Here is a 25939-nt window from a genome sequence, read left to right on the forward strand (position 1 = left end):
ATTGGTTTTACGTCCAGATTATTCCGAAGTCTAGACAGTCAATGCATGTTTCCAGGCATCGACTTATTTTTGATTTCGTTGGTCCACATCCACATCTAAGACAGCCAAGGACCATTTTGGGGTTTCATTCTTCACGGATCTCCTCAACACTCTAGTCTGGGATTTCGACTAAACTTGTGTGGCTCTTTCTTCTTCAACTGTGTCCTGATACGGTTAGTTCCTAAACACTGTCAGGTCAGAGACAATAAAGAAACTGATCTGTTCAAGGAGGGAGCTCAGGTCGGTCACTTTTCAATCTTATAGTGCGGTATCAGAGACAGTATCAGCACCGTATTAGATTCTCCTTTACACTGTTGCAGAAGGCAAAGTCCCCTAAGTCTCAAACTCTAAAAGGATTGATCAAGGGGCCCTAGCTTAAAACTTGTCCGCTCATTTAGTAGCCTAAGTAACCAAGATAGGAATTGAGAAAGATCATTTCTCCCTTGGAGAGCTGAAGGTGGCCGCATGGTCTAAGACGTCGGACTTTGGACCGTGATCCTCTTAGGCTAATGTATTAAGGCTAAATATGAGACGAGCCAATCCTTTTACTTAAATAAATACTAAAACCATTGAATCCGCAGAATTCATAGAGGTCTACCATGCATTCGTAGCGCCCAATGCAAAATTTCTGGACATTCGTCCTAAAGGAGCCCTTAGTGGGAACAATATTCTTCAACATGCATGAGTCCACGTTTGATTATATAAAAGACTATGGAAAGATATTTCATGCAATGCCAAAATCTGTTGCCTCTTGAAACGTTATTGTTGCTTGCTATCTAGCGGCGAACGATACAGACAATGATTGTAAATATGTTACAGACAGGTATCAAACGTGCTATTTGAATACACTCTGCCAATAATAAAGTAGAAAAATATTGTAAATATTATTCACCAAAATGAGATAATTATAAGAATGTTCAAATAAACTAAGAGATTTATCATTGTAGCGCTATCTACAAATCACAGCACAGAACTAGCTTTAGCTCAAAGATGTGTGCCACACAATCATCCTATGGATGCGGTGTATTCTTTCGACGCGAAAGATATTACTAAATCTTAAATGAAGCAATTGATAATATATAACATAAAATAGTTATTCGAAAATTATAACCTCAAATGTAGCACAAAATCAAATTTGGAAAAGAAGGCATAATTTATTGTTTTGGAAAGTGATTCTAATTATTCTTAGCGATTTTTATCCAGCGTGTTTAGTTTATATTTTCATGCCTTTATCTATTATTAAGTAGATCAGTCTTCGTAATAGATTAGATCGTACAATATAGCAGAGAAGAAATGATACAGGATTAAGAGAGCCGAAATAATTAAAGCATCATATTCAACAATACAAAACTTCTGTTCACTAGACTATAACTCTTACGCTACTAAAGCTGGTTAAAATGTTATAACTACACTAAGCCGTTGTTTCTGAAGGCTAAAACAGGAAGCCTTGATGGGATAGCAAAATGTTAACAAATATCAGCGTTACTTCAGATAAGGAAAAAAGGAATATTGTAACAGTGCGGAAAATAAAATGTGAACGCTATTTAAAAGTAGCCTACATAGCATATTGATATAGGTTAGATTTTAAATGCCATTATTCATTTTGTTCGATTTTTCTTTTATAAAAAAATGAACACTTTTGCTTTTATATTAATGAAATGAAATCTACAAGTTCCTTTGTAACGCAATTAGACAATATGAATGTTAAGAAAACTAACGAACAACTGCATCGGTAATTGCTACGGAACATTTATACAGGACGTTTCGAGTAGCAAAATCTGACGTCTTAATCAAGCGTGAACTCCTATTTTACACTTGCATAGGCTAAGCATTGACACCAAATACACTTTCCTTGACGGGGGTTACTACGACTAGGGCTCTCTTAGACAACCACATAAGCTAAAGGTAAAACTAGAGAACCGCCAGAGCTACTCGTGGTCAAGCAATTCTAAAACCACTCAGGAGAAAATACTTGAAATTAATGGAGTCTCAAGGCGCTCATCCGAAAAATAATTTAAATTTAGGCTTTATATCTAAACATTTCGTTACTGTCTTCCATCAAATATTGTTTTCTTGATTAATATACTTATATACATCGAGCTAATCGTCGTTTATGATATAGCTGAAGTTAATATTTATATTACAAATTTAATTTGTCTAGAAAAGTATATGCATTTATGACGCTCATATTAGTATTATCAGTAGGCTATTCAAATATTTCATTGCAATTTCTATCAATTATATAGATTCTCCCCGCACCACTGTACATTTGGAATTATAGTCTTATATAGCCTATAAAATTTGTAAATAATATATGAATATGCTATTAAGGTAACTTAATTGATAAAAACTACAGGCTGAATGAAAAAGATTTCTTCCCACTTTTCTTGCCGACAAAAATGCCGCTATTGGTTTCAACTTGGTACTTGATGTTATTAGTAATGTACATAATTTATTTAAAAGCAAGTGAATGTTTTTTTAAAATATAAACATCACCAAGACCAAACCGCTGATTTAAGATTCTAACGTTAATGTCTAAAATTGTAAAATATATTCTAATCCTACTCAAAATAATTGTTTTTTTTATCTTACTGTATTACTTACTTAACCTTTATTTTTTCAGCATAATTTGAAACTCTCTGATTGGTCTAATTTGTTAATAATGTTGTTAATAAATCTATATAATTAATATTACTTAGAGCCGAGCTCATTTTTATTGGTTTGAAAAACCATTTCATTCCTGATCTGCTTTTAGACTTGTACATACAATAATTATATTTTATACTATGTATAGGCTATTATTTTTATTTCAAAAAGGCTTTTGAGCGATTAATTCTCCATACACCATGACAAGAGTGGAGATTTGACGCTACCAGTCAAGAATTATTTCTCTTGAACATGGGTTTCTGCTCATCATCCTATTCCAGCGCCTGCCAAACTGATACTTACCATTCATCAACGAAATAATTTGTATTTTACAGCAGTTTGTAAATTTTACGACAGTTATGATGATAAATATATGTAGTAAGTGTAATACACTTAACTACTGTAACACACATTTAATTAGATACGATAGAGCTCCATCCTTTTAGTACGTTTCAAAGGGTTATATTATTATAGTGAGTTAATCAATAACAGTAATTAATATGGTTTTGCTTTGAGCAATTCTCAACGAGCGAACAGTGCTGTTGACACAGAAAAGCAGATGAGTGTAGTTTTCCGTTTTCCCAATGACTGCCTACGAAGAAGGACGCGGACAGAGTGGCTGCAACCAACCCCCGTTGTCAGATGTTAAAAAGAAATGAAGAAAAAAACTACCCACGCCGTTGAATGTGTGCGCACACGGGAGCAAGAGAGGGGAATAAACATAGTTATCTGCTTTATCCCGTGCGGCGGACCCACCCGACGTCTGTATAACGTCATGGCAATTTCGTCACAGCCAAAGCTGAAGGGTCATACCGGCGAACGCTCACGAAATGCTTCCCGAATAGAGCCGATCTTTATATTTCAACAAAATACTGAACTGTTGCCGGAGTTGGCCGAAAGTTCCCGAGCGTTTGAAAAAAATAGTGTTTTAACATAGCGACCAATAGAATAGCAGCACCGATGTAGGGGAAAACCGGGGCGCCGGGGGAGGGGAACGTGGCGCTGCCGACGAGAGCGGCGAACCGTGGAAGCTCCACAGTCTTACCTCTGTGGGGAAGCAGTTATGTTGTAGTGTCCCGGGATGAGTGCTTCAGAACTCTCGTCATGGCCACTGGATAACTCTATCAACAATGTGGTGTGATTTTCAGGTTAGTTTGTTAATCATTCATGTACAGAATTAGAAACTTCAGAAAATTAATTTATACAGTCAAAAATAATTGATTACAATGATCTGGCTTTAACTGATCGGTTATGTCATTAGTTTAGACAGTATTTTATAAGTGTATAGAATGTAACTTTTTAAAATTATATTTCTAAGGTAATGAAAATTAAAGGAAATTACCAAATTATCAATAAAACCATACAACAGACGTTGCCTTTTGTATATATATTTTAGATTAGATGTAGTTAACATAGATAAACTAAGCAAATAAGTTGTTCAGTTAATTTCGTTAACTAAATTTAGTCAATATCACATTACATTTTCGTTTTTACGATTTACATTTTTAAATTTAAGTGTTCATTTTTTCACACGATTTCCTCCAAAGTTGAAGAGGATAGATGCAATAACATTATTTCAATTGCCTTTGTTTAAAGAACAACCAAGAAATCAGGTTTGAACATCGTTTAACAAAGTAAGAATAAGGTTAAGTTTGTTATCAGTGTCCGCAAGTGATAAGGTATGGTCTAAATGTCACATGCGTCTTTTTGAATGTAGCGGGCCGATCGAGGCGCTGGAGGGGGCAGTTGAAACCGCATTCTTTGCTCCTTCCTTCCCCTCCTCACAACAACGAAATAAAGAAAGTCGGGTCCGGCTCCTCAGGTGGGCGGGGGGGTGTTGTGAAGGGGGAGAGGGGTAATCGTATGTCACAACTTATATGCCTGGTTGCCATGGTTACAGGGATGTACACAAAATCATCGCGGCAATTCAAACTTGTTTTTACACTTCAGTTTTGTTTACCCAATTTCATGTGTTCAGCAGTGTTTCAAAATTTATCGGCAGTCGCTACTTTTTAAATTAGGCTTTTTAAACGTTATAAATAGGCTAGATATTCTTACACATTTGTTCATATCTTATCAGACGTAATTATGATCCTGAATATTTTAATAGTATAGGTAAATTTCCATATTCTTTGATCAATAAATGGTTGCTTTTCAACAATTTCAGCCTCTAAATTTAAACATGTTACTTGGCATAGTGTATTATTTGAAAAATGTTTTTAAGTTGTGATTAGATTACTGATTGTAATATATTATAAATAATTAAGTGTTAAATGCTTCATGGACATGTTTTTGCTTATTAAAACCTCTCTTAAACATCTTATAAGGTCTATGGATTAGAGGTGAATAATATTTTTTAATGTCTGAATATACATGGGCTTGATAATCTACATATATGGTCATATTTATGCAAACTACCTTTACCATGAAAATTTAATTATGGAGGTCAAGTAATTTCACACCAGTTTTCAAAAACCAGTACACCAATTCTTTAAGATTTAAAAGAAGAATGAAACATTTGAGCATTTTACACTGCTTATTTTGAACATCTTTTTTTATTTCCAACGTAAACCATTATAATTATACAACATATTTGGCACAGTAAGATGGCATAGCTGACAATACATGACATAGAAACAACTGACCAGAAATACTGCAATAATATACTTACTAAACTATAAATATAAATTATAATATTAACAAGTGATACCCACCATAATAAAGCAAAATCATGAATACAATAAACTTAATCCAAAATAGAATTCAAGTTCCTATTTTGTACATGTTCCCTGTTTGTTCTTAGGTATTAATTATTTCCCACAAGATTTTTTTTTAATTTTACACTGTTATGTTTAGAATAGATATAAAAAAGTGTACAGATTTCTATGTCTGTCCCTTTCACCACAGAAAGTATTCAATTTTGTAGTTAATGCACAGATTTCATGCTGTACTTCTGGTTTTAAAACAAGTAGTAACAAAAAGCATTTGTTTAATACAAGCTGTAGTGTAAATAGAGTTATAATCACATTATGTTTCTACTCATGATGACTGGTTCATCTGTACATGCCATAGCCAACAGAGTTTTAGTTGATACCAGCCATTTCACCTGTTTTTGGAGCAGGAGTTTTCGCAATACACTCTAAAGTGAAAAACTACATTGTACAATAATGGTTAATATAATTTTCAATGCTATAAATTCATCCTCAATTAAAGTAATTACTTTACTTACATATGTAAACAACTATCTTGAGTTGACATAGAAACAATTAAATATTTTGTGAGCTTTGAGTACTGTAAGGTTGAATAATGAATACACTCCAATTCTTAATATTTACATTTTAATTTGCCCACTAGGTTGCATTTGATATTAGTTAATTTTAAAACACGATTTCCTATGTATAGCATCATCCTGTTATTTCCAAGCTTAATATTTTGTAAACCAGAAGTATGAAAGTTGCTATCCATGAGAGAACAATAATGTGAATATAAAACATAATTAGAAATTTGATACAAGGTATAGTTTCCTCCATGTTTTATGAATATTCATTAATAGATAAATAATGTATAATGTAAATTATTCAATAGAAATGTAATTTGTTATTAGTCTATTCTAAATTGTTTTTGTACTATTGAATTACAATACTGTATAGTCAGTTTTTTAGCTAATATTAAAATAGGCACTTTTTAATACAAATATTTTTAAATAAATAATGCATTGTAAATTATGGTATTGCTAACAAAATGAAAAATCTCACTTGTTACTTTTAAAACATGCATATCCATTTAATTAAACATTTCATTGTATGGCATACTGGAGATCATATGTCCTGTTCTAACAATATTCATTATTTCCAAGGGCAAATTGAATTGCAAGAAAAACGAATAAATATAAATATAACAAAATAAAATATATAAAAGAATAAGTATATGCTTTGTCAACTAAAGTAATTTCAATTTCAATAGATTTTAAATATTCATTTCAATTTTCTTCTCACATTTAATTGGACTCATTTATATTTTGTAAAAAATAAATACATAATTGTCTTCTGTGATGTTTTGAGTATTCAACAATAGATTTAAATATTCATTTCAATTTTCTTCTACACATTTAATTGGACTCATTTATATTTTGTAAAAAATAAATACATAATTGTCTTCTGTGATGTTTTGAGTATTCAACAATAGATTTAAATATTCATTTCAATTTTCTTCTCACATTTAATTGGACTCATTTATATTTTGTAAAAAATAAATACATAATTGTCTTCTGTGATGTTTTGAGTATTCAACAATAGATTTTAAATATTCATTTCAATTTTCTTCTACACATTTAATTGAACTCATTTATATTTTGTACAAAAAAATAGATACACAATATTTTGCTTTTATGTTTAGAGTATTCAACTTATATACTCTGTAATGATTATAGTTTTATGAACTAGAACAATAAACATATGGTATTTTAGCCAGGCTGTAAATACAATATTTCGTTATAATCAGAATCTTTTTATATATTTATCTGTATAAATATAAATAGTTTGTATTTTACAAACAGACGTCTCTTAAGTGTTTGAACACGCTTATCCATTAATATTATTTTATCAAAGATCTGAATGGAAAACACATAGTCATATTTCAAAACTTGCATCACTATATTCAGTTAAACTTTAGACTTCCATCTCATAAACTACGTTATTCATTTAGCTAGCTCTGACAGACGTTTAAAATTGTATACTCAATCTACTATGTAATCTCAACTTTACAGTTAGTATAGGTGATTGCTGTATGGGCTACATTGCTTTTACTAACTCAATGTTCCAAATGATAATAATTAAGCTGAACAACTACTAATATTTTGCACCAAAAAATTAAAGAATCCATCATTTCTTTTTTTGGTAATGATACATTGTGTGAAAAAATAAATTGTAAAGTTCTTTTGTCGCGAATCTATACATTTTGTGTCTGTAACATGCAATTGTATGGTTGCTAATGTCTACCAATAATACTCAGTAGAGATCTCTCATTTGAAATTTGAGACAATCCTTAAACAGTTTTGATTTATTCAAAGTGATTATTTGTTGTAGCTGGCTAACAGTCCCTAAATGCACTTCATGTACCTTATGTTCTTCGTACAATGTACCTTATGTTCTTCATACAAGTGTCTTTAGTGTAGACTAAGTCTGTAGTTAACTTAGATTTTTCTGTCATGATTGTCACTCGTTCTTCGTTAAACAAGTGTCTTTAGTGTAGACTAAGTCTGTAGTTAACTTAGATTTTTCTGTCATGATTGTCACTCGTTCTTCGTTAAACAAGTGTCTTTAGTGTAGACTAAGTCTGTAGTTAACTTAGATTTTTCTGTCATGATTGTCACTCGTTCTTCGTTAAACAAGTGTCTTTAGTGTAGACTAAGTCTGTAGTTAACTTAGATTTTTCTGTCATGATTGTCACTCGTTCTTCGTTAAACAAGTGTCTTTAGTGTAGACTAAGTCTGTAGTTAACTTAGATTTTTCTGTCATGATTGTCACTCTTTATCTCAGTGTTTTGACTGAGTTTATGGGCATACAAATAGGAATAAGACATACATTAAATTCCGAGTAATTAATATACTATGTAACTGAATTAGTACTTGCTAGTAAATGGGTAATTAAAAATGGGTAATTTGCTGTTTTTGTTGCAATAAAAATGTATAACCTAGGCCTAATAAAATCTGCACCGCGGTGTGTTGATGCAATGATAATAATGAAGTCGTAAAAAAATAGTTATAAAGAAGTGATTTTGTATATCCCTTTGTTATATATTCGACGAACAGTTAATTGCACGGTTTATATATACATTATATCACGGTGGATAGTAGTGAAACAAAATAGGGCGTGTCATGGTCAGAACGTGTTTATACTGTAACCCATGCGTAATGCATTCCAAGAGCCCCTGAAGCGGTCTACGTCATTACGCAAAGGCTCGTAAGTGGGAACTCATTGAAACGGCAGACAATAAGATTCCTAGCGAGGTCGTCTTGGCGCGTGCGGCGAGAACACGTGTAGCGTGTAGGACCACCGACTGATCAGAATGCGGTGGCGGTGTCGGTGCAGTAACAGGTCGGTGTCGTGATGGTCGGTGTCGCGGCGATCGGATCAGGTGACCGGAGCAGGGGACTTCTCTGATTGGTCGTCGGCGCGTGCCAGTCCAGGTGTAGTGAAGTGAACTGCACACAAACAGCTGATGACGGCGAGACAGATTACCCGATTGCCGAACCGTCAATGACTCGGGCAGGCTGTGGCAGGGGGGGTTCCGTATCCGCACCTCACCTCGCGTACTAACAATGTCGTCTCGGCCATCGATAAACACCAGTCGGCGCCGCGTCAGGGGAGCATCTACATCGTGCACCGCTCACCCAGTCTCACTACTGACTAGATCTTGTCGCAGCTAGAAAAACAACACTTGATCTCTTCGTATTTATTATGTTTTCTCTTTTAGAGAATCTGTAAATTTGATTGTATTTCGTAAATTCGGTAAAAAAAAATCAACTCCCTATCTTCGTACTTAACTAATGTTGATTCTCGTTTCTCAAGGAGAGTATACCGATTATGATTTTGTTTGCCTCACTTATTACTCTTTTCAGTTCATAAAACTAAACTTATTTTGGCTTAATTTGATGCGATTACTTGGACAACGATACATTCTGGATGTTGTTGTGTCATGTGTGGTATCTAATTATCAGCTCAAGGTCTTCTAAAACACTATAAACCTGCGTTAAATAAAATAAATGCTGTAGTATCAGTTTAAAACGCTAGCATATCTAGAGTGTATGTGTTTATACAGTATTTGAAGGCCATCATGAAAGATTGATTCGTGTAATGGGTTAGCGAACCTTAGCCTTGTTGCCAGATCATCCGTTTCCTGTGGATCGCGGATCGGAAACTTTGGGGTGTGAAACAATATCCGATTCATAGCCTCAAACCGTATTAAATCCGACCTCTAATATTTGTGTAACGCCCTAAAATAGACTGTTATCACGTTGTCTATGGCCAGTGTCAAGGTTGTAGTCTTGAACTGCAAACGTAACAGCTTTGCTCCAAATAAAGCAACCCCAGATAGTGAGTAGACGTGATCTGTCATATCTAGCTGAATAACATCAATTAGGTTATATTCTGTGATAGCTTTATCAGTTTATCTGTGGAGAGAGATTAGGATCGAAACACAAGACAGTTTCCCGCCAAGACACGTCACCGCCACAGCTGTCACGCTCCATGGTAGGGCGCCGCGCCGGCCGGGGCTGTAGCAGGCCCAGGGTAGAAATAGAAAAGCCCCAGGTAGCCGGCCAGGTAGACCTTTGGACCCCGGCATTCCTACGGCCCCATTATTCTGTGCAAGCCGCTTTGTCCCGTCCGTCCTTCCCAGGCCCGTTTACGGCCAAAAGAAAAAGCTTTCTGTCAGTGTCTTTATTAATTCCACCAAATTATTAGCCCTTACGAGGGATTAACTCTAGCAGTTTATTAACCTCGGGTAGGAAACTTTCGACTTGTGTGCAAGTCAGAAATAGTTCTGACCTCTTTGTGTCTAATACTATAGTGGTTTCAAGACGGTCCCTTATTGTATACCTTATTTCATTCTACTTTGCGTAGATAGAGGGTGAGAGGCAGTGTATGGGTATTCAATATTACCTTTTTAACTGCTTCATCTCGAAATACCAAATTCAGTAGCTTACACCTTTTGTGGGGTATAAAAGCAACATTTCTTAACAATAGTACAAAAACAATAACTATAATTATTATAGTTCCCGACCACAAACTCCCTTGTTTAGGGAGAATTTCGTATATTCTATATACCGTACCTATTTTGTACATATTTATTTTGTTTAATAATAAGTCGAGAGCACCTTGTTTTGATTATTTTGTTGGAAATGAATAAAACGCGAAAGTTAAAAGGGTCTTTATCTAAAGATTTTTCTTTATCTCATAAAAATTATAATATTTTTAAAAACGCACTTTTGTATATATTTGTTGTATATATTTTTTAGGTAATTAATATTTTTTCCCTCGTAATTATTTTCGGTTTTTTGATTGAAAATTGCAATACAATATACTGTAAGTAAAGCTTTGTATGGCTTTTTTCATTGCCGACATTTAAATGTACGTTTTGAATTTGACTGAAATAGAGATCCCTTAACATAACAGTTATACCTTTTAATCAGAACCTTTAAAGTGAGGCGCCATTCAGTATTGGCCTATGTTAAAAAGTGTTGAGTTTCTACGCAATTAGTGACTATATAAAATCGTTACTGACAAATTTAATATGGTGTGTACCCCACATACTCATGTTATTTTTTTTCAGCCACATCATGAATTTGAGTGTACTACATAAAGCTGCTTCAACTTAGATAACCATTTGTGTATTCATATTTTTGCCAAACTGTATAATTATTGTACAGACTGAAAAATTATAATTTTAGACTGATCATTTGTTTATAGATAATACTCTTGCACATGTCTTATATGTTTCGTGAGCTCAGTTAGTTAATCTTTAATGTTCTTTACATTACCGTACATGTATTGTATCATGAACAAACTCGTATTGCCTATGTTGCTGAAATAGATCGTATGAAAAGTTGTCACAACAATTTCTGTATAAAAATGTTATAAATACTGGTCAAATGCTGGTATTGTTTGGTTAACACTTCCAATTTCATTAACTGTACAAATTCTTTTTATGCTATTATTAGGCCTACAACAGTTAGGAGACAACTGGTTAGGAGCTGCTCAATAATAGGATACATTTGGAATCTTATCAAAGATAATATTGTACTCGTATTTAATATAAAGCCAAAGAAGTTTTGTTAGGGCGCGTTTTATGTTAATTTTATGCAGGAAAATTAATTTGTTGTGTAATTACCACTAATATTATATATATATATATATATATATATATATATATATATATATATATATATATATATATATATATAGCTGTAACCAAATTAAATGCCTCGATTATTTTCTCTACTTTTTATGTTATACCTGTTGTGTACAACACAGTAGATTATTGTAACTATGTCTTTTTAATAAATTTAATTTATTATGCCACTATATAAACATTTGTCCAGGTTCTATTGATTTTCTTTTGTCGTCGACTTCAGGAAAAATGAACGAGGGGAAGTAAAAAAAAACTATTAATACTAGCAGTACCGTAGGCTACAGTCTACACCTTGTTTCATGCCTCACTGCTTTGGTATTCTCATGCAACACTGCCAACTATATTCTTTTACCATATTGTCTTGTTTCTTTATGCAGTAGCTTTGGTAACGTAAACTTTTATTGTTACTAAAAATATATATTATTTTAATAAATCTACAATGACTCTTACTTAACGCTACTTGCTTACATTTAAACGTGTATTTCTTGCAATAATGTTATTTACAATGGATTAACCTGTCGGAAGGAGGAGAATCTATCTAAATATAATGTCTCGCTAAATACGTGATCTCTTCAAAAGCATACAGATTTATAACTAACTGGTCTGACTTTAAATCCATATGTGTGTAATTTTAGTTTTTATAAAGAAAAGGCAATACCTACTGAAAAAAGTTGGAAATACGTAATGCGCCAATGGCTATTTCGATGCAACCTTACATTTCTTGCGTTTGTTGCAATTTTGCGTTTTCTGCATTGCAGTAATATTATAAACCTGCAGCGTAAACCCGGCTTACTGACAGGGCAGACTCGAGCGCCCCTGGTGGACGGCGGCCTAACTCTCAACCTCGCTGTTCACTTTTTGTGCCAATGACGCCGAGCCAAGGTTTTCAACTTTTTCTCGGCACCACACCGCTCTGCTCTGCGCCAGCGCCGAGCCGCTCCATGCCTACTACTCGCTGTCATATCTCTACAATCCGCTGCGCATTTAAATATCATTGGCTACATTGGACTTTACTTCGTTTTGAGGGGGAAGAGATATAAATCATATTCGTGCATTGTCATTGGCTTATATGAACCACAACGGTTTATTAGCCAGTCGATTTAAAACACGAAAATGATTATAATTAATTAGGTTTACATTATTAAAAATCAAATTATGAGTTATCAAGTTTATTTTACGAAAAGCTAGCACTTTGTAAGTAGTCCCGATACAATGAATAATGTTCTTTTATGTAAAAAAATAACGCTTATGTCTGTTTATCAACTGATATAAACAAATATTGCCTATTATTCAAACAAATATATAAATTCGTTAAAAAGGGGTTATAATGTAAAAAATTTAATGATAATAATCTCTTCCCTCCAATAAGTGAAGTAACACTTTTATCCCTATCTCAAATAGTTTTTATTGCCTTTCATAGTATATAAATATAGTAAAATTGTAAGATGTAACGTTTTCACACTCGTACCCACAATAACACATTTAAAATTTAAATTTTACACTCCCGTACAACCTGTTTATTCACAAGTATTTTGCAGATATAAGGAAAAAGGAGGATATTATACCGAAAAAGGAGGTAATTGCCAGCAATATGATGGCACTCTTACATTAGTTGTTGACTGAACCCACGTAAACCTATATTATTCTGGTTCCACACATGAAAAATTTGAAAAACATCCACAAATGTTAATAGTTATAGGCTAACAAGTAATTAAAACTGATTAAAAAAAAAATAAATAAATAAATAAAAAAAAAAAAAAACGAAAACAACGTTAACGTTAGCCAACATAAGATTGCTGAACTCGCTGCTTAGCGCCGCTAAATCAAGGTTCCCCCCCGTTTGTGATCGCAGTCTGCGAATGTGTTATTCAACTATTCAACTAGTTCTGCGTACAATTTTATTTTGTAAATTCTATTATTTATTAGAGTTGCCACGGCATTACAAATTTTTGTAGTAGTGTACAAAGTTAACTAAAAATTTTAAAGCTTTGAAAAATTTGAAATTTTTGAAGTCAGAAGTGAAATTGGCTTATCTTGACCGTACTTAAAAAGAGTAGTGGCACTGAAAGGGTTTATATAAAAATCTCTGGTCAACGAATATCACTAAATAACGTTCTCTGGAATTCAGTACCTATGTGCTGTGATGGCGGCAATTTTCAAAGTTATTCCATAATAACAGTGATAAGCCTCGAAAGGATTTACTTCGTTTTAATGTTTTTATGTTAATATGAGTTATGCAATTGGAAGTATTTTCCCATGAAAAGTCTCAATCAAACTGTTGACAGCGAATTTCGTACAAATAAGGAAACAAGAGAATCTAGAAGTTTGTGCCTATATTACGTGCCTCCCCCCTCCCCTTGCACACACTAGTAGATCCGCCACTGATGAAAGTCGCCCCCCAGCGCTCTCAGACTGTAGCGGTAACGGCTCGGCGCCGCGGCCAGGAACATTATTTCTGGCTCCAGTCCCTTCAGTGTATTTCGGGCGCCGCTCTTTCCACAATACGTTGAATTTTCAAAGTCCTGTTTTCTCCCTAACAGCTCTATGTCATCCTGTTGTTGCTTAGTCGCAACAATTTCTATCACTGAACTCTAATTAACTTGTATTGTGTACTATATTTGTGATTGCAATCTTAATTCTTCGTCAACAATAAAACGTTCAGCAAAAAATTAAATGTATGGAAATTCAACTTTGAATACGATTCAATAGTTTGTAGGGCATTATCATGAGCAATGATAAATTGAGCGATCAGCTTATTAATACAAATGTTTTGTTAATAACTTATTATTTTATTATATCCTATAGCAATATAAGGTCACGAAGCTCTGTTACATAATATGATTACTATCTACACATAATCTTATAATCCCGCAAATTTGTTAACGTTTCACATTATTACAGTAGGAAACCTTTGCAGACATGTAACAAAATCTTACTTATATCGTGTAATTCGCATTCGTGCAAAGTTCTCAAGATCGTACGTTTATCTGATTATTTATACAATTCTTGATATTTTTTAAATATTGACAATCACCCCACTGTGCCACAGACCGCGGAAAGAGGCGAGGTAAAGGGAGTTTGAACGTTGTTGCCTGGCGGGAAAGCTTGTGGAGTGCGCGGTATTGGTTCGAGTGGTGATACGTTATCATCAGCTGATACCTTATCAGGGGCGACCTTGCTGGTTGCGGGCATGGACGGCGAGTGGCCTCCTAGACCTGGTTCCTTCGCGAAACCTACTTTGTCGCGCACCACCCATTTCAGTCTTGAAATTTTAATGTTCTGATTTTTGTTTGTAAAGAAAGATAATTGTTTTAACATTTTTATTTATAAATAAATCAGTTATACTCGTATATTGTCGGGGGAAACAGGCACTTTAGAACACTTCACTAATATCGTAATGTGTGAAATCTGCGTGAATTAACTACAACCAAATAGTGAATTTGCTATTGTTAGAAATCCATTTCAAAACTGACTTTATACCATATTGAATCTTGTTATCTAGAGTATTTACCCATTGTATATAACGTAATCATCAATAATTCTACGCAGCGCCCTAATTATGTTCTTGAATAATACGCTAACGTGTGTTTTACGCTACCAAGTTCTGTGAGTTCTTCACAATATTGTGTGAATAGAATTTGACCAATAAATTATATTAATTTTGGTTACTTTCCACTATCTACCGCCAAAACATAAACATTTTCCTAGAAAATTAGGTGAAGTCGTTCGTTTCTCGTGATCAGATCCTCCAAGAACTATAGACTGTTACGTAATAGATACTGTTGTATCTCGAGGGATGTTCTCGCTCGTTGCCACCTTTGGTGCAGTCCCACACTGTTGGTCGGAGGCATTAGTGTTTGCTTGATATGTCAGAATAGTGATTCGCAGTTCGGTAACTACAAATACAGTACAATACTTCCAAATCTTGTTCAAACTATCAAAAACACTGTTTTCGTGGTCTGCATTATATATAATTCAGTAAATAGCATAGAAAAGAGTTTTAAGTTTTGACATAAAATTTAATCTTAATTTTTCATTTACAACATATTAATGTTTCTACAAATAATGTAAACTTATAAATATCTTTTTATAAGAATTTGCTGATTTTTCAGTAGAAGGGATCGAACATCCGTTGATAACAAATATCACTGGGACAGAAGCTATCTTGGTTATACTGTGGTAGGACTGCCCTATCTGGGAACTTTAGACTCTACTAGCCCTAGTCACCGTGTATATATAGCATGACTCATTCTCTCCGCCTTGCCATCGCCTCCGCCCTCAAACACTCCATGCCACAAATAAATATTTTTATTTTTATTGTACTTTTAACCATTTAAATATATAATATAGTGATAATAGTTGGAATTGATGCAATGTATATAACATAAATGCGTGATATTTGTTGTGGACTCACTTGAATATTTTCAATGTAATTTGTGAGATAATTGGGACTACTGGGAGGAATTTGAAGAGTGGCGTACGTAATTTGTAAATATCTGAAATTATATTCCAATCTTTTATTTATGGACAAACTTTATAGTTAGTGGGTTTTACTTAAAAAAAAAAAAAAAAAAAAAAAAAAAAAAAAAAAAAAAAACTAAATGAGCGCCAATATAATATGACCATTAAGCGTAAGTGATAAAATATTGAAAGAAACGTATACTGTAAGTCTCGTTCCTGTAACCAATTTTTTGTTTGTAAAAAATGTATTTAAAAATATACTGAGTTTAAAACTTTGTTTTATTTTTTATTTCAAATAATGCGATACATTATTTTTATCCACTGCACTGGATAATTTATGTATCCAAATGTACTGGCGATTTTGAAATCTAGGTTTCTAACAGTATGTAAAGTTTTTGTTGACCCGACGGGGCCTCTCACGGCCCTTCGCTTCGGGAATGTTCGGTTTCTCCGAAGGCAGCCGAACTTTCACCGTCCCGTTTCTTGCGTTTCCTCCCACCGCCTGACTCACCTGTCTCTGTCTCGACGCTACACTCACTGGGAAATTCGTGTTGTAAAACTTGAATTCTTGAAACACACAGCGTCGACTGCACAATTATATTCTATTGGTGTGATTATTAACAATTTGTTTCGTACCAAACGTTAATGCGTATTACCGCATGATGTTCGCTCTCATTGTTAGCGCCTAGCGCGGTAGAATTAAATCTATTGTTTAACGTTGGTCCACGATAGCATCATTTTTACTTCATTTATTAACTTTCAATAAATAAAAAGTATATTTTTTGCGTTGAACATGACAGTCGAAAGAAAAATTATCCATCAACATCTTACAAAGTTCTAAAATTAATTTTGTCTTACTCTCCAATGAATAGAAGAAGAGGGGAAATCATTGCAGTTTAAAAGGAAAATATTTGTTGTTATACAGTAATTAGTTTATCCACATCATGTTAGAACAACATAATATACTTGTCAACTTATATGTACTCGTAGTTATATGTAGGTATATCAGTTCTGTGCTTAGGACGGATTATGAACAGAGGATAATGTTTATATTTATAACGTAAATGTTTTTATTTAATAATGATTGCAACTATGCTTTGTTTCCTAAAAATTAACGGATTTAAATTATGGTTACACATTTTTGATTAATTTTACGTTATATTTTGAAATAACCTTTACTTGGGGATTGGCCGAAGTAATGAGAGAATATATATATATATATATATATATATATATATATATATAATTTATTATTAAATTTAGTAATTCTCATTAAAAAATTCGAAGTATTTTAAGATCAATGAATTCGGAAGATTTGAACATTAACTCGCCTCCTGTTTGCACTAATTGTGACATAACTATCTGAAATAGCCTGCACATAATCAAATACAAAAATCCATTAAACGTGTTTTACGTTATTTAATCATTTAAAGAATTATTAAAATTCTTAATAATTCTCTTGATGTATGTACAATTGATAGCACTCTAAATATGGAGAGCTGTTGATGTCACAAAGTATATATGTAGTTTTTGTAGTATATTTAAAAAATGAGATTCAACCACACAGAAGTAATTTTTGTGATTGGGTCGCTCAGTCGCAAATGTAGAAAGAACACTATTAGTCGTGTCAGCTATATGGCACATAGAAATATAACTATCTAAGCTACCATCTTTCAAGCATGCATCAACATAATTTCCAAAGGAATTAAAAACGAGCTTAGCGACCTGGTGTTTGGCGCAAAATGAGTCTTCTACTAAACGTTTATGATTTTAAAGAAATTGGTAATTATTTATCAACGCGATATAGTTTTTGTAATATACTCAGATTCTGTTGTTACTATCAATTATTATTTTTATGCAAATAAGAAGTAAAATGTAACTAAACGGCTGCACAATAAAAACATTGTTAAAGGGAAGTTAATAACAATACATATTTTAAAATGAATTGAAATGTTGGTTTCAACATTTAATTTGTTAAAATCCTGCGCTGAAGACTACGGTGCTGAAGGCTGAGCGAGCAAATATCTATGTTATAGAGGCGAGAGCGCTAGACGGCTGGCTCTCTCTCGCTACGGCAAGCCGACCAGAACGGCGGCGGCAGCTCACTCACTATTCGCTCTCTCTCGCACTTACGGCAGCGGTTCCGTTACTCGTCACTCCACCACGCCATCTACTTTTTATAGGAATTGAAAAATCTAACGAAAATCCAACATAAATAATTTATTAATTAGTCACTTCCTGCATGCGACTCAGTTCGTATGCTAGAACAGCGAGTACGGGTAATTATTTATTTTCTTTGTGGGAAGAATGTGCCGAGGCTGCCCGGTGTAGTGGATGGTTGGGAGGGGGGAGGGAAAACAGGTTTCTGGTTTCTCAAGTAGGCAACGGATGGCTGACAACGCTCGCGCTGGCCGCAGGCATTTCCGTTTCCCGCCCGGGAAAATTTGAAATGCTTATCTGTTGAATCTCACTTTATTTGTAGACTTCAGAATAATTGTATTATATGAAAAGATTCTTTATCGAAATTCTGAGCAGTGTGAAGGAAGTTGTGCTTATCTACCTATTTACTCAGTTATTAGAATAATAGTATTTTTCATTAACGATCCCATAATTACGTCAGACTTGACAGTAAATGAACGTTGATTATACCTGTTTTTATATTGCAAACAAACTGCCATCAATTAACATTTTATAACGATCCTAAAATTTAATAAAATCGTGTTTGTTCCATTTGGGTAAGGATTTCAGAGGGGTATGCAACTCTGCCCGAGTTTCAAAAATTGTGTTGGAATTGGATAAATCAAAATCCACTTGGATCCAATTGGTTGGTTTGCATGTAGGCTAAACTTTGCAGAAGAAACGCATAACTTGTACGAACAGCACTCATTTATAAAAACATAATTTTTAATCATTACACTTTGTTTAATACCACGGAGTCAAACAGGAATTAAATTTAATCAAGAAGTCTTTCAACTAATGTTCTCTGATTGGGGGGTTTACATGTTTTATAAATAAATGTAACGTATATAAAATGTTAACCTTTTATTAATATAATAACCACAATTTAATTAATTATAGCTTAATCATTTTGTCAAAATCAAGTATTAAGTGAACACAAAATGCGGGTAGGCTAGCTAGCTGTAGTCACTTTTGTTTAAAACTCTTATCAATGGTCAACGAAGAACTGGGAACTGAGAGTATAAGAAGGATAATATTTTTCTGTAGAGTAGAACGTGGTTGCGGCAACGGCAACGGCAAGGAACGGTAGGGCCGTGGCGCGACTGCAGCGCTATACGGTGGCGCAGAGAGGAACTACGATCACATGCGCCGCCCGCGCCCGTCGCTGTCGCTCCTCGCTCAGCTCGCTCGTTCATTCTCATTGTGCTGTCCCTCTCCTGCTCCCCATGTCCCTTCCCCGTCCCCATCCCCCGAGGGGGAGAACCCCGACCCTGGCGCAGAGGGTAGCTCCCCTACCCCGGCCCGGCCCGTTCCCGCTTCAAAATTGTTAACATTAATAACATCCCGGGACGGTTTTTTATTTCGAAAAGGCTCTCTTTCGATTTTAAGGAAGAAGTAAAAAGATGCATGTCGAAAAATGTGGTAGTACATATATGAGCAGCTCACATTGAAACATTAGAATGAATCAGAAGAACAAGCTGACAAGGATTCCGTATTTTAGTGGACAAAATATTGAAATGATTCTAATTTAGGCTATTAACATTTATATTTTTAATATCCTAGAACACTTTTGTTATGAACAATATTTCGACAAAAATTACCTTTTCTTGCACATTTGGATTAATATGAAATCTATTCAGATAAATTGTGCTTTATTCAATTGATAAAAGTAATTACAGATTCTTTATCTCTCTAAAAAAAAAACTTCGGTACTTAGAGATTAATTAACACACAAAACTCTTGTTACCTACAATGAAACATTTGTATTATAAATGGCTTCTTTGTCCTCATTTTCATACATTTTGGATAAAATGAGTTAAAATTGTATTACAGATACTATAATAATATTATGTCAGAAAATTAGCATATTAATACTTCATTAGCAGTGGAGCAGCAATTTTTGTTAATTAATTAAAACTTATTGATTCAATACTTTTTACAAACACACCATTAGAGTGAAAATCCAAAAATTCTCACCTTACATCCAATATAATCTTTTTTTATATTAAACAGTTTTTTTATACATGTATATGTCATTAAGTATATTTGTGTATATATTATATTTTTGTATGTTTGTTACATACCAATATATTCATTTTTATTGAATTTGAGGTCTGTTTAGTTTATAGTAATACTTATTAACAACATATATATGCTGTATAATACGGCTTGTGGAAATGAGAAACTGTGCAAGACCCCAAACAAGCCAAAACTTGTACAGTACTAATATTGATCGTATAAATATATCGGCTAAGTTCATTGGCCAGCTTGGTACACCATTTTTCGATTTATATGACTAGAATTTTCTTAATTCCAACATAATTAGAATCCTATATTCTAAAATAAACCATAGTAATACTTCAGTTCTTAAACTAGTTTCAACTTCTTCCGCTGAACTAGAAGAACTATTTTAATTTCATATAAAATGTAATTTTATGAATTTTAATTTTTAAGTTTCATTTGTAGTTATTTCACATTTCTAGCCTACAGGAGGACCCCTCAAATCGATATCTTATGCAAAATAACTTAAGTGATTACCACATAATAAATATGCAGTTAGCAAGCCACTGTGACGTCCATATTAGTTAACATTCGGTATAAATGGCTGTGGCAAATAATAAATCCAATATAGTTTATATCCAATATATAGTTCATAATATCCAATGAGGTTTTTGTCATAGTCAAGCCAGAAAACCTCTCATTCCTCGATTCATATCCTTCCCTTATAGTTTAAAGACTCAACTCTTAGTTCTCCCATTAACTTACTTGCATATAAATGATGAGAAAACAGACCCAATTCTGTTACTTATCTTAAATTGAAAAGGTGATACTTACAATTCAAATGAAGGTGTATCAACGAAACCTTTCACTCAGTTGTATACTTTCTGTATTTACTTTAACTACAGACAATTTTCAATTATTACTTTCTTTTATATTAATTTCCTAACTTGTGTATTATATCTCAGCATGTTCTTGGTTAAAATGTTTGCATTCATATTTTTAGACGTATTTGTAGTAATGAGTTATAATTTTTGTTAACGAAATAATTAACTGTTGCAGGACTCACAAAGTATGGGGCTTCAAGGCACGACCTGCAAGCGAAAGTTGGAGTGTGACAGTGCGTCACCAAGCAAGATGAGTCGAGTGGACGACTGGATGAGTGATCAGTACTTGCCCTCTGGTAATGCACGCTACCAGTACTACAGCGGTTACAGCAGCCCTGCACCGAGCGAGGAAAGGCCAACGACTTGCTACCAGCCGCAGCAGACCATCCGGCGCGACGAGAACGGCAAGTCTTACCTAGAGCTGGGGAGTTACAGTACGAATAGTGGCAAGTGTTGTGAAGGAAGGACTAACTGGTGCGCCAGAGGACCCTCATGTTACCGCCAGCGGCGCTTGGCCGTATTGAACATCTCCATGTGTAAACTGGGTCGCTATCGGCAGTACAGCGACCCCAGTCTCCACCGGTCTGTGCTCATCTGCAACACGCTGAGACTGATCGAGCGCGAGATGGAGCAGGAGGGCTACTTCTCTGCGAGCCAGTCGCACGCTCCTGCTGCGGAACCTACCCACCAGCAGTTCCCCGAAGTGCCTCATCCTTACGAGCCCCCACGGGTCGCAACTCCCTTTCCCTCGGCAGCGGACGATTCACTGTCCATCAACTGGGGCTCTGTCCTCAGTCTGTCCAGCCAGTCCGACCTGGACCCCCTCAACAACAACGACTCCGACCCCGAGCTGGAAGACTTCCTGCCTTCTTGGAAAGTAACGCCGGACGACATCATGCGGAGATCGTCTGACTCCTCGGAGTTGGACAGTATAATGCATGTCCTCGTTGGCACGTGATCGTTTGCGCTCTCTTTTAGGCTTTTAACAAATTTAGGTTCTTTGATTTTCTATTTTCGGTGCAATATGAACGTTTATAAGCACTCCAATGGTTGTATTTGTATTAAATATTTAAAATAAGCTGTCTTCGTATAATGTACATTTTTTGTATATATTATCCTCAAAATATTTCTTGCCATAAAATATTTTTGTGCAAAATTTTTGTTCAATCCATTAACCATTTATTCAGAATTGGTACAAAAATAATTTGAAAGTATCTACATTCCATCAAGGAAAATAAATAAGCAACCGAAATGAGAATAATAGAACACTGTAAAGTGCTTGCCACGATTGTGCAGTCCACTTTTAATATTATAAAACTTCATCCTTTAATCAGTGTTAATTTTTTATATATTTAACATCTCATTGTTACTCGTCAAAATTTATTTAACTAATAAGACAATTAATTCACAGCTGTTTTAATTATACTGTGTGCTGTAGATGTAAAAACGTGTCATTATTTGTGTACTTAATTTAAACTCAGTGTAAAAGACAAGTAGACGTAGATCATTACTAGATCATTGGCCTACTTGTGACATGAGAAGACCAACTTTCAAAGTGTTTTTAAAATCAATTACCTTTAAATATTAAAAGTTACTAATTTTATCCTAGTAGTTTACTACTATAAAAAAATCTAAAGGTTACTAACATATATTATGCATTCTACTCAATGACATAGGCGTTTTCTGCATTTGAACTTTTTCTGATAAGTATGAATGACAATATCTATAAAAATGACACAAGATTGATAAAAAAAATCTTATACAAAATGTCTAGTCCTGTTACTTTAGTAGTGGAATGCAGTTACAGTCATGTTCCCAAAAGAACAGCCAGGGTTTTTTGTTTCAAAGTTTGATTATAGTTTTATATTTTTGGCACTCGTAGCTTTAGAATTTCTGGTAATACATATTAATTCTTCAGAGAATTAAAGTATCTATAAAGATTCAGTGTTTATTTGAGAATTCATTTAAAGATGATGGAAATGGCCAAATTTACCTTAGATTTGTAGAATACTGTAACAAATATCCCCAGAGGTAGTCTCTACTAAAAGTTTTGAGACCATGATCTCATTCACTGGTTTGAGGGTGAAATAAAAAATATATCTTAACAGAAGTATCTCCAAACATAAAATTGTAAAAAATTATGTGACACATACAGAATTTTGCACCAAACAGAAACAAACAAACAAGTTACAAAAAATACCAGGTCTGGTAGGATCTGCCTCAACCACAACCACATGAAGTATGACAACCAATTCATTGATTTGTTTAGTGTCAAAATGTCTTAAATTATACATTTTTAACTAGATATTTGTGAAGTTACTATCTCAGGTATACTTTTAATTCCTCCTTCAAAACTGAGGATGAGATCTGAGTCTCAAGACCAATAGTAATATCGGTGTCTGAGGATGTTTGAAAATGTACCATAAATAAATTATGGTTTGCAGTTTCAAGGCTTTATAAAATGAATATTTAAATACCTACTGAAAACAATTTTCAAAAGTTAAATTCAAAAATTTAGTTTTGTATAATGTCATACAATGTATAATTTCTTTAAATTGGAATGTGTGTTTTAAAAAGGTCTTGAGCAACTTTTGATTAGTTGTTGGTCTTTTCATGCCTATGGGTAGCATGCCCATTTGTTGTCAATTGCTGAAGACAAGCATGGTGCTAATGTGTGACTGTATTTCTATAAATAAAAATACTTTGTTATAATGTTCGTCTAGCATTCTATTTACAAGAAACATTATTTCTATTTTATTCAGATAGTGTTCAATTTTTGAAAACTCTTCTTTTGAATTCAGCTCAATTTTGTGTTAACATCGAATATTATATTGTTCTATAGTTGGCAGCAATTGTGGACTTCATCTGTCGTACTGGCAGTGTGAGTTCCCTTCTAGACTTATTCTGTAATACTGTATTGTTACAAATATTTTGTATGAAATTTGCTCATTTATGTGGATATTATATATTTTAATGAATGGATTAATGTTAAAAATTTTGTCAGTGTATCTTGGAAAATGTGTAGACTAATACATTTTAACTGTTGATTTTAAGTAATTATAAAACTGTTTGGTATATCATCATCAATAGCTTCATAAAGAGTCTTATCTCAAAAACTGGGTTTTTTCAATTACACCACCTCATTGCTTGTTTAGACAGTTTATTCGTTCTTTCATATTGGATATTCAGAAGATAATTTAGATTATTATACTTTTAATAAGGGTACCACTTCTGGAAAATGTATGTTATTGAGATACGTCTCTTTGCTGTAAAATTGATGATGTTTACCAATATTTAGACAGTATTTTAATTTGGTCCTTGTGACACGTCAACTGAGTTTCATTCAGCTATCGATTATACTTCAATTTTAACAAGATTATATACATTTGTCATTTCTTTCTTTTAAAATTATAAATTTTTATTGGTGCAAATTGTGAGATACATTAAGTTAGTTTTCTAAGGCATATTTTACGTTGTACATAAACAGAGAGGTTATAAATTTATTTATATGATTTAGTTCAACTGTACATAGGAAAAATAGATAAAAATTGTATAGAAAACTCAAAACAATAGTTGTACATCAAAATATCTAGTCTGTTATTTTAACATGCTACATAGAAAGTGAGGGAAATATGTTTGAAATTGTTTTAGTTTTATGTAGTTATTCCAGGTAATAATTTTTTACATTATAGTAATGCTAGCCCTAAATCTCTAATTGGTATCAAAAATCTGTTGTCTTATAAAAGGTGATCAAAGGTGATCTCAAAACAAAAAATCAAGTAATTGTAATAAAATGTGTCTGATAGTCATTTTCATGAATTCATCATCAATAAATAATAATAAACAGCGTTGTTTGGCTTGTAATAATTCATTAAATATTTATACAAAAATTGAGTGAAATCAGAAAATTTAATACAGAAATTATAAACTGTAACTATTTATCTATGCCTTTGTAAACTTATATAGTTTTGAATTTAAGAGTATAAAAAAACTGAATATAATAATCCTTCTATTTCTAAGTTATAAATCGGATTGTAAGTTGTTCTTAGTAATTGAAAGTGGCTTGAATTAAAAAAGAAACCAAAATTTTGTCATCAATCTTATTGTATCAAAAAAGATTCATTTAGTTAAGCGTAAATTAAGGAGCTAGTGACCAATTCATATACTTAGGCAAAAATTTTCAAAGCTACAATGAACAAGTCTTAATTTAATCTTTTCAGTGTTATGTAAAGGTAATTAAGTAATATTTATATTTTAATAAAAAGGAATGAAAGCAATTTATCAGTATCTTGAAAATAAATGTGTGAGCAATAAGAATAAGAGTCAGGCAAATTAAGCATTCAATAAATAATCGAAAAAATACTGTTTGTGAATAAAATCAAAACAAAAAAATTATTTTGTCTATTTTAAAAAGGAATTGTATTAGGAACTTTTTGAATTTGCAACTATCGTAAACTTCCACATGAGTTTAAGGTAGAGTTCACATCGGTGGCATGTTTCTGTCTGACAGTAATAAGTACTGTATTTCTGTACTTTGTATCGGAAGTATGTAGGAAGCAAGACTAAAATCTCCCCCATGTCTCACACCCACACTATTGCCATATCAATCAACTGAAGATGCGTAGCAATAGTGTGAGTGCGACTCTATCACTTGCGCCAGCAACTTCAGCTACTGCCAGACTGGAAACTCACATGTAAATCCAGTTTTTATTCACTTCAAAAAGTTTGTAATATAAACCTTTTTATGAACAAATTATTTAGTGGGTGGATTTGTCATTGAAATCAGTCGACTACAATTAAAAATTTATTGTTTTCTATCT

General features: G+C 33.5%; 1 protein-coding gene across 1 annotated transcript; it reads left to right on the forward strand.

Annotated features, from left to right (window-relative positions):
- The first annotated feature begins 3696 nt into the window (after nt 1-3696).
- Nucleotides 3697-25518, forward strand: LOC124374095 (SERTA domain-containing protein 2). Its single transcript, XM_046832395.1, has 2 exons — nt 3697-3833; nt 21295-25518. The coding sequence occupies exons 1-2, from the start codon at nt 3816-3818 to the stop codon at nt 22075-22077; spliced, it is 801 nt and encodes a 266-aa protein (XP_046688351.1). The 5' UTR covers nt 3697-3815; the 3' UTR covers nt 22078-25518.
- The last annotated feature ends 421 nt before the right edge of the window (nt 25519-25939 follow it).

Source organism: Homalodisca vitripennis, chromosome 1 (assembly GCF_021130785.1).
Source record: "Homalodisca vitripennis isolate AUS2020 chromosome 1, UT_GWSS_2.1, whole genome shotgun sequence".
Taxonomy (NCBI): domain Eukaryota; kingdom Metazoa; phylum Arthropoda; class Insecta; order Hemiptera; family Cicadellidae; genus Homalodisca; species Homalodisca vitripennis.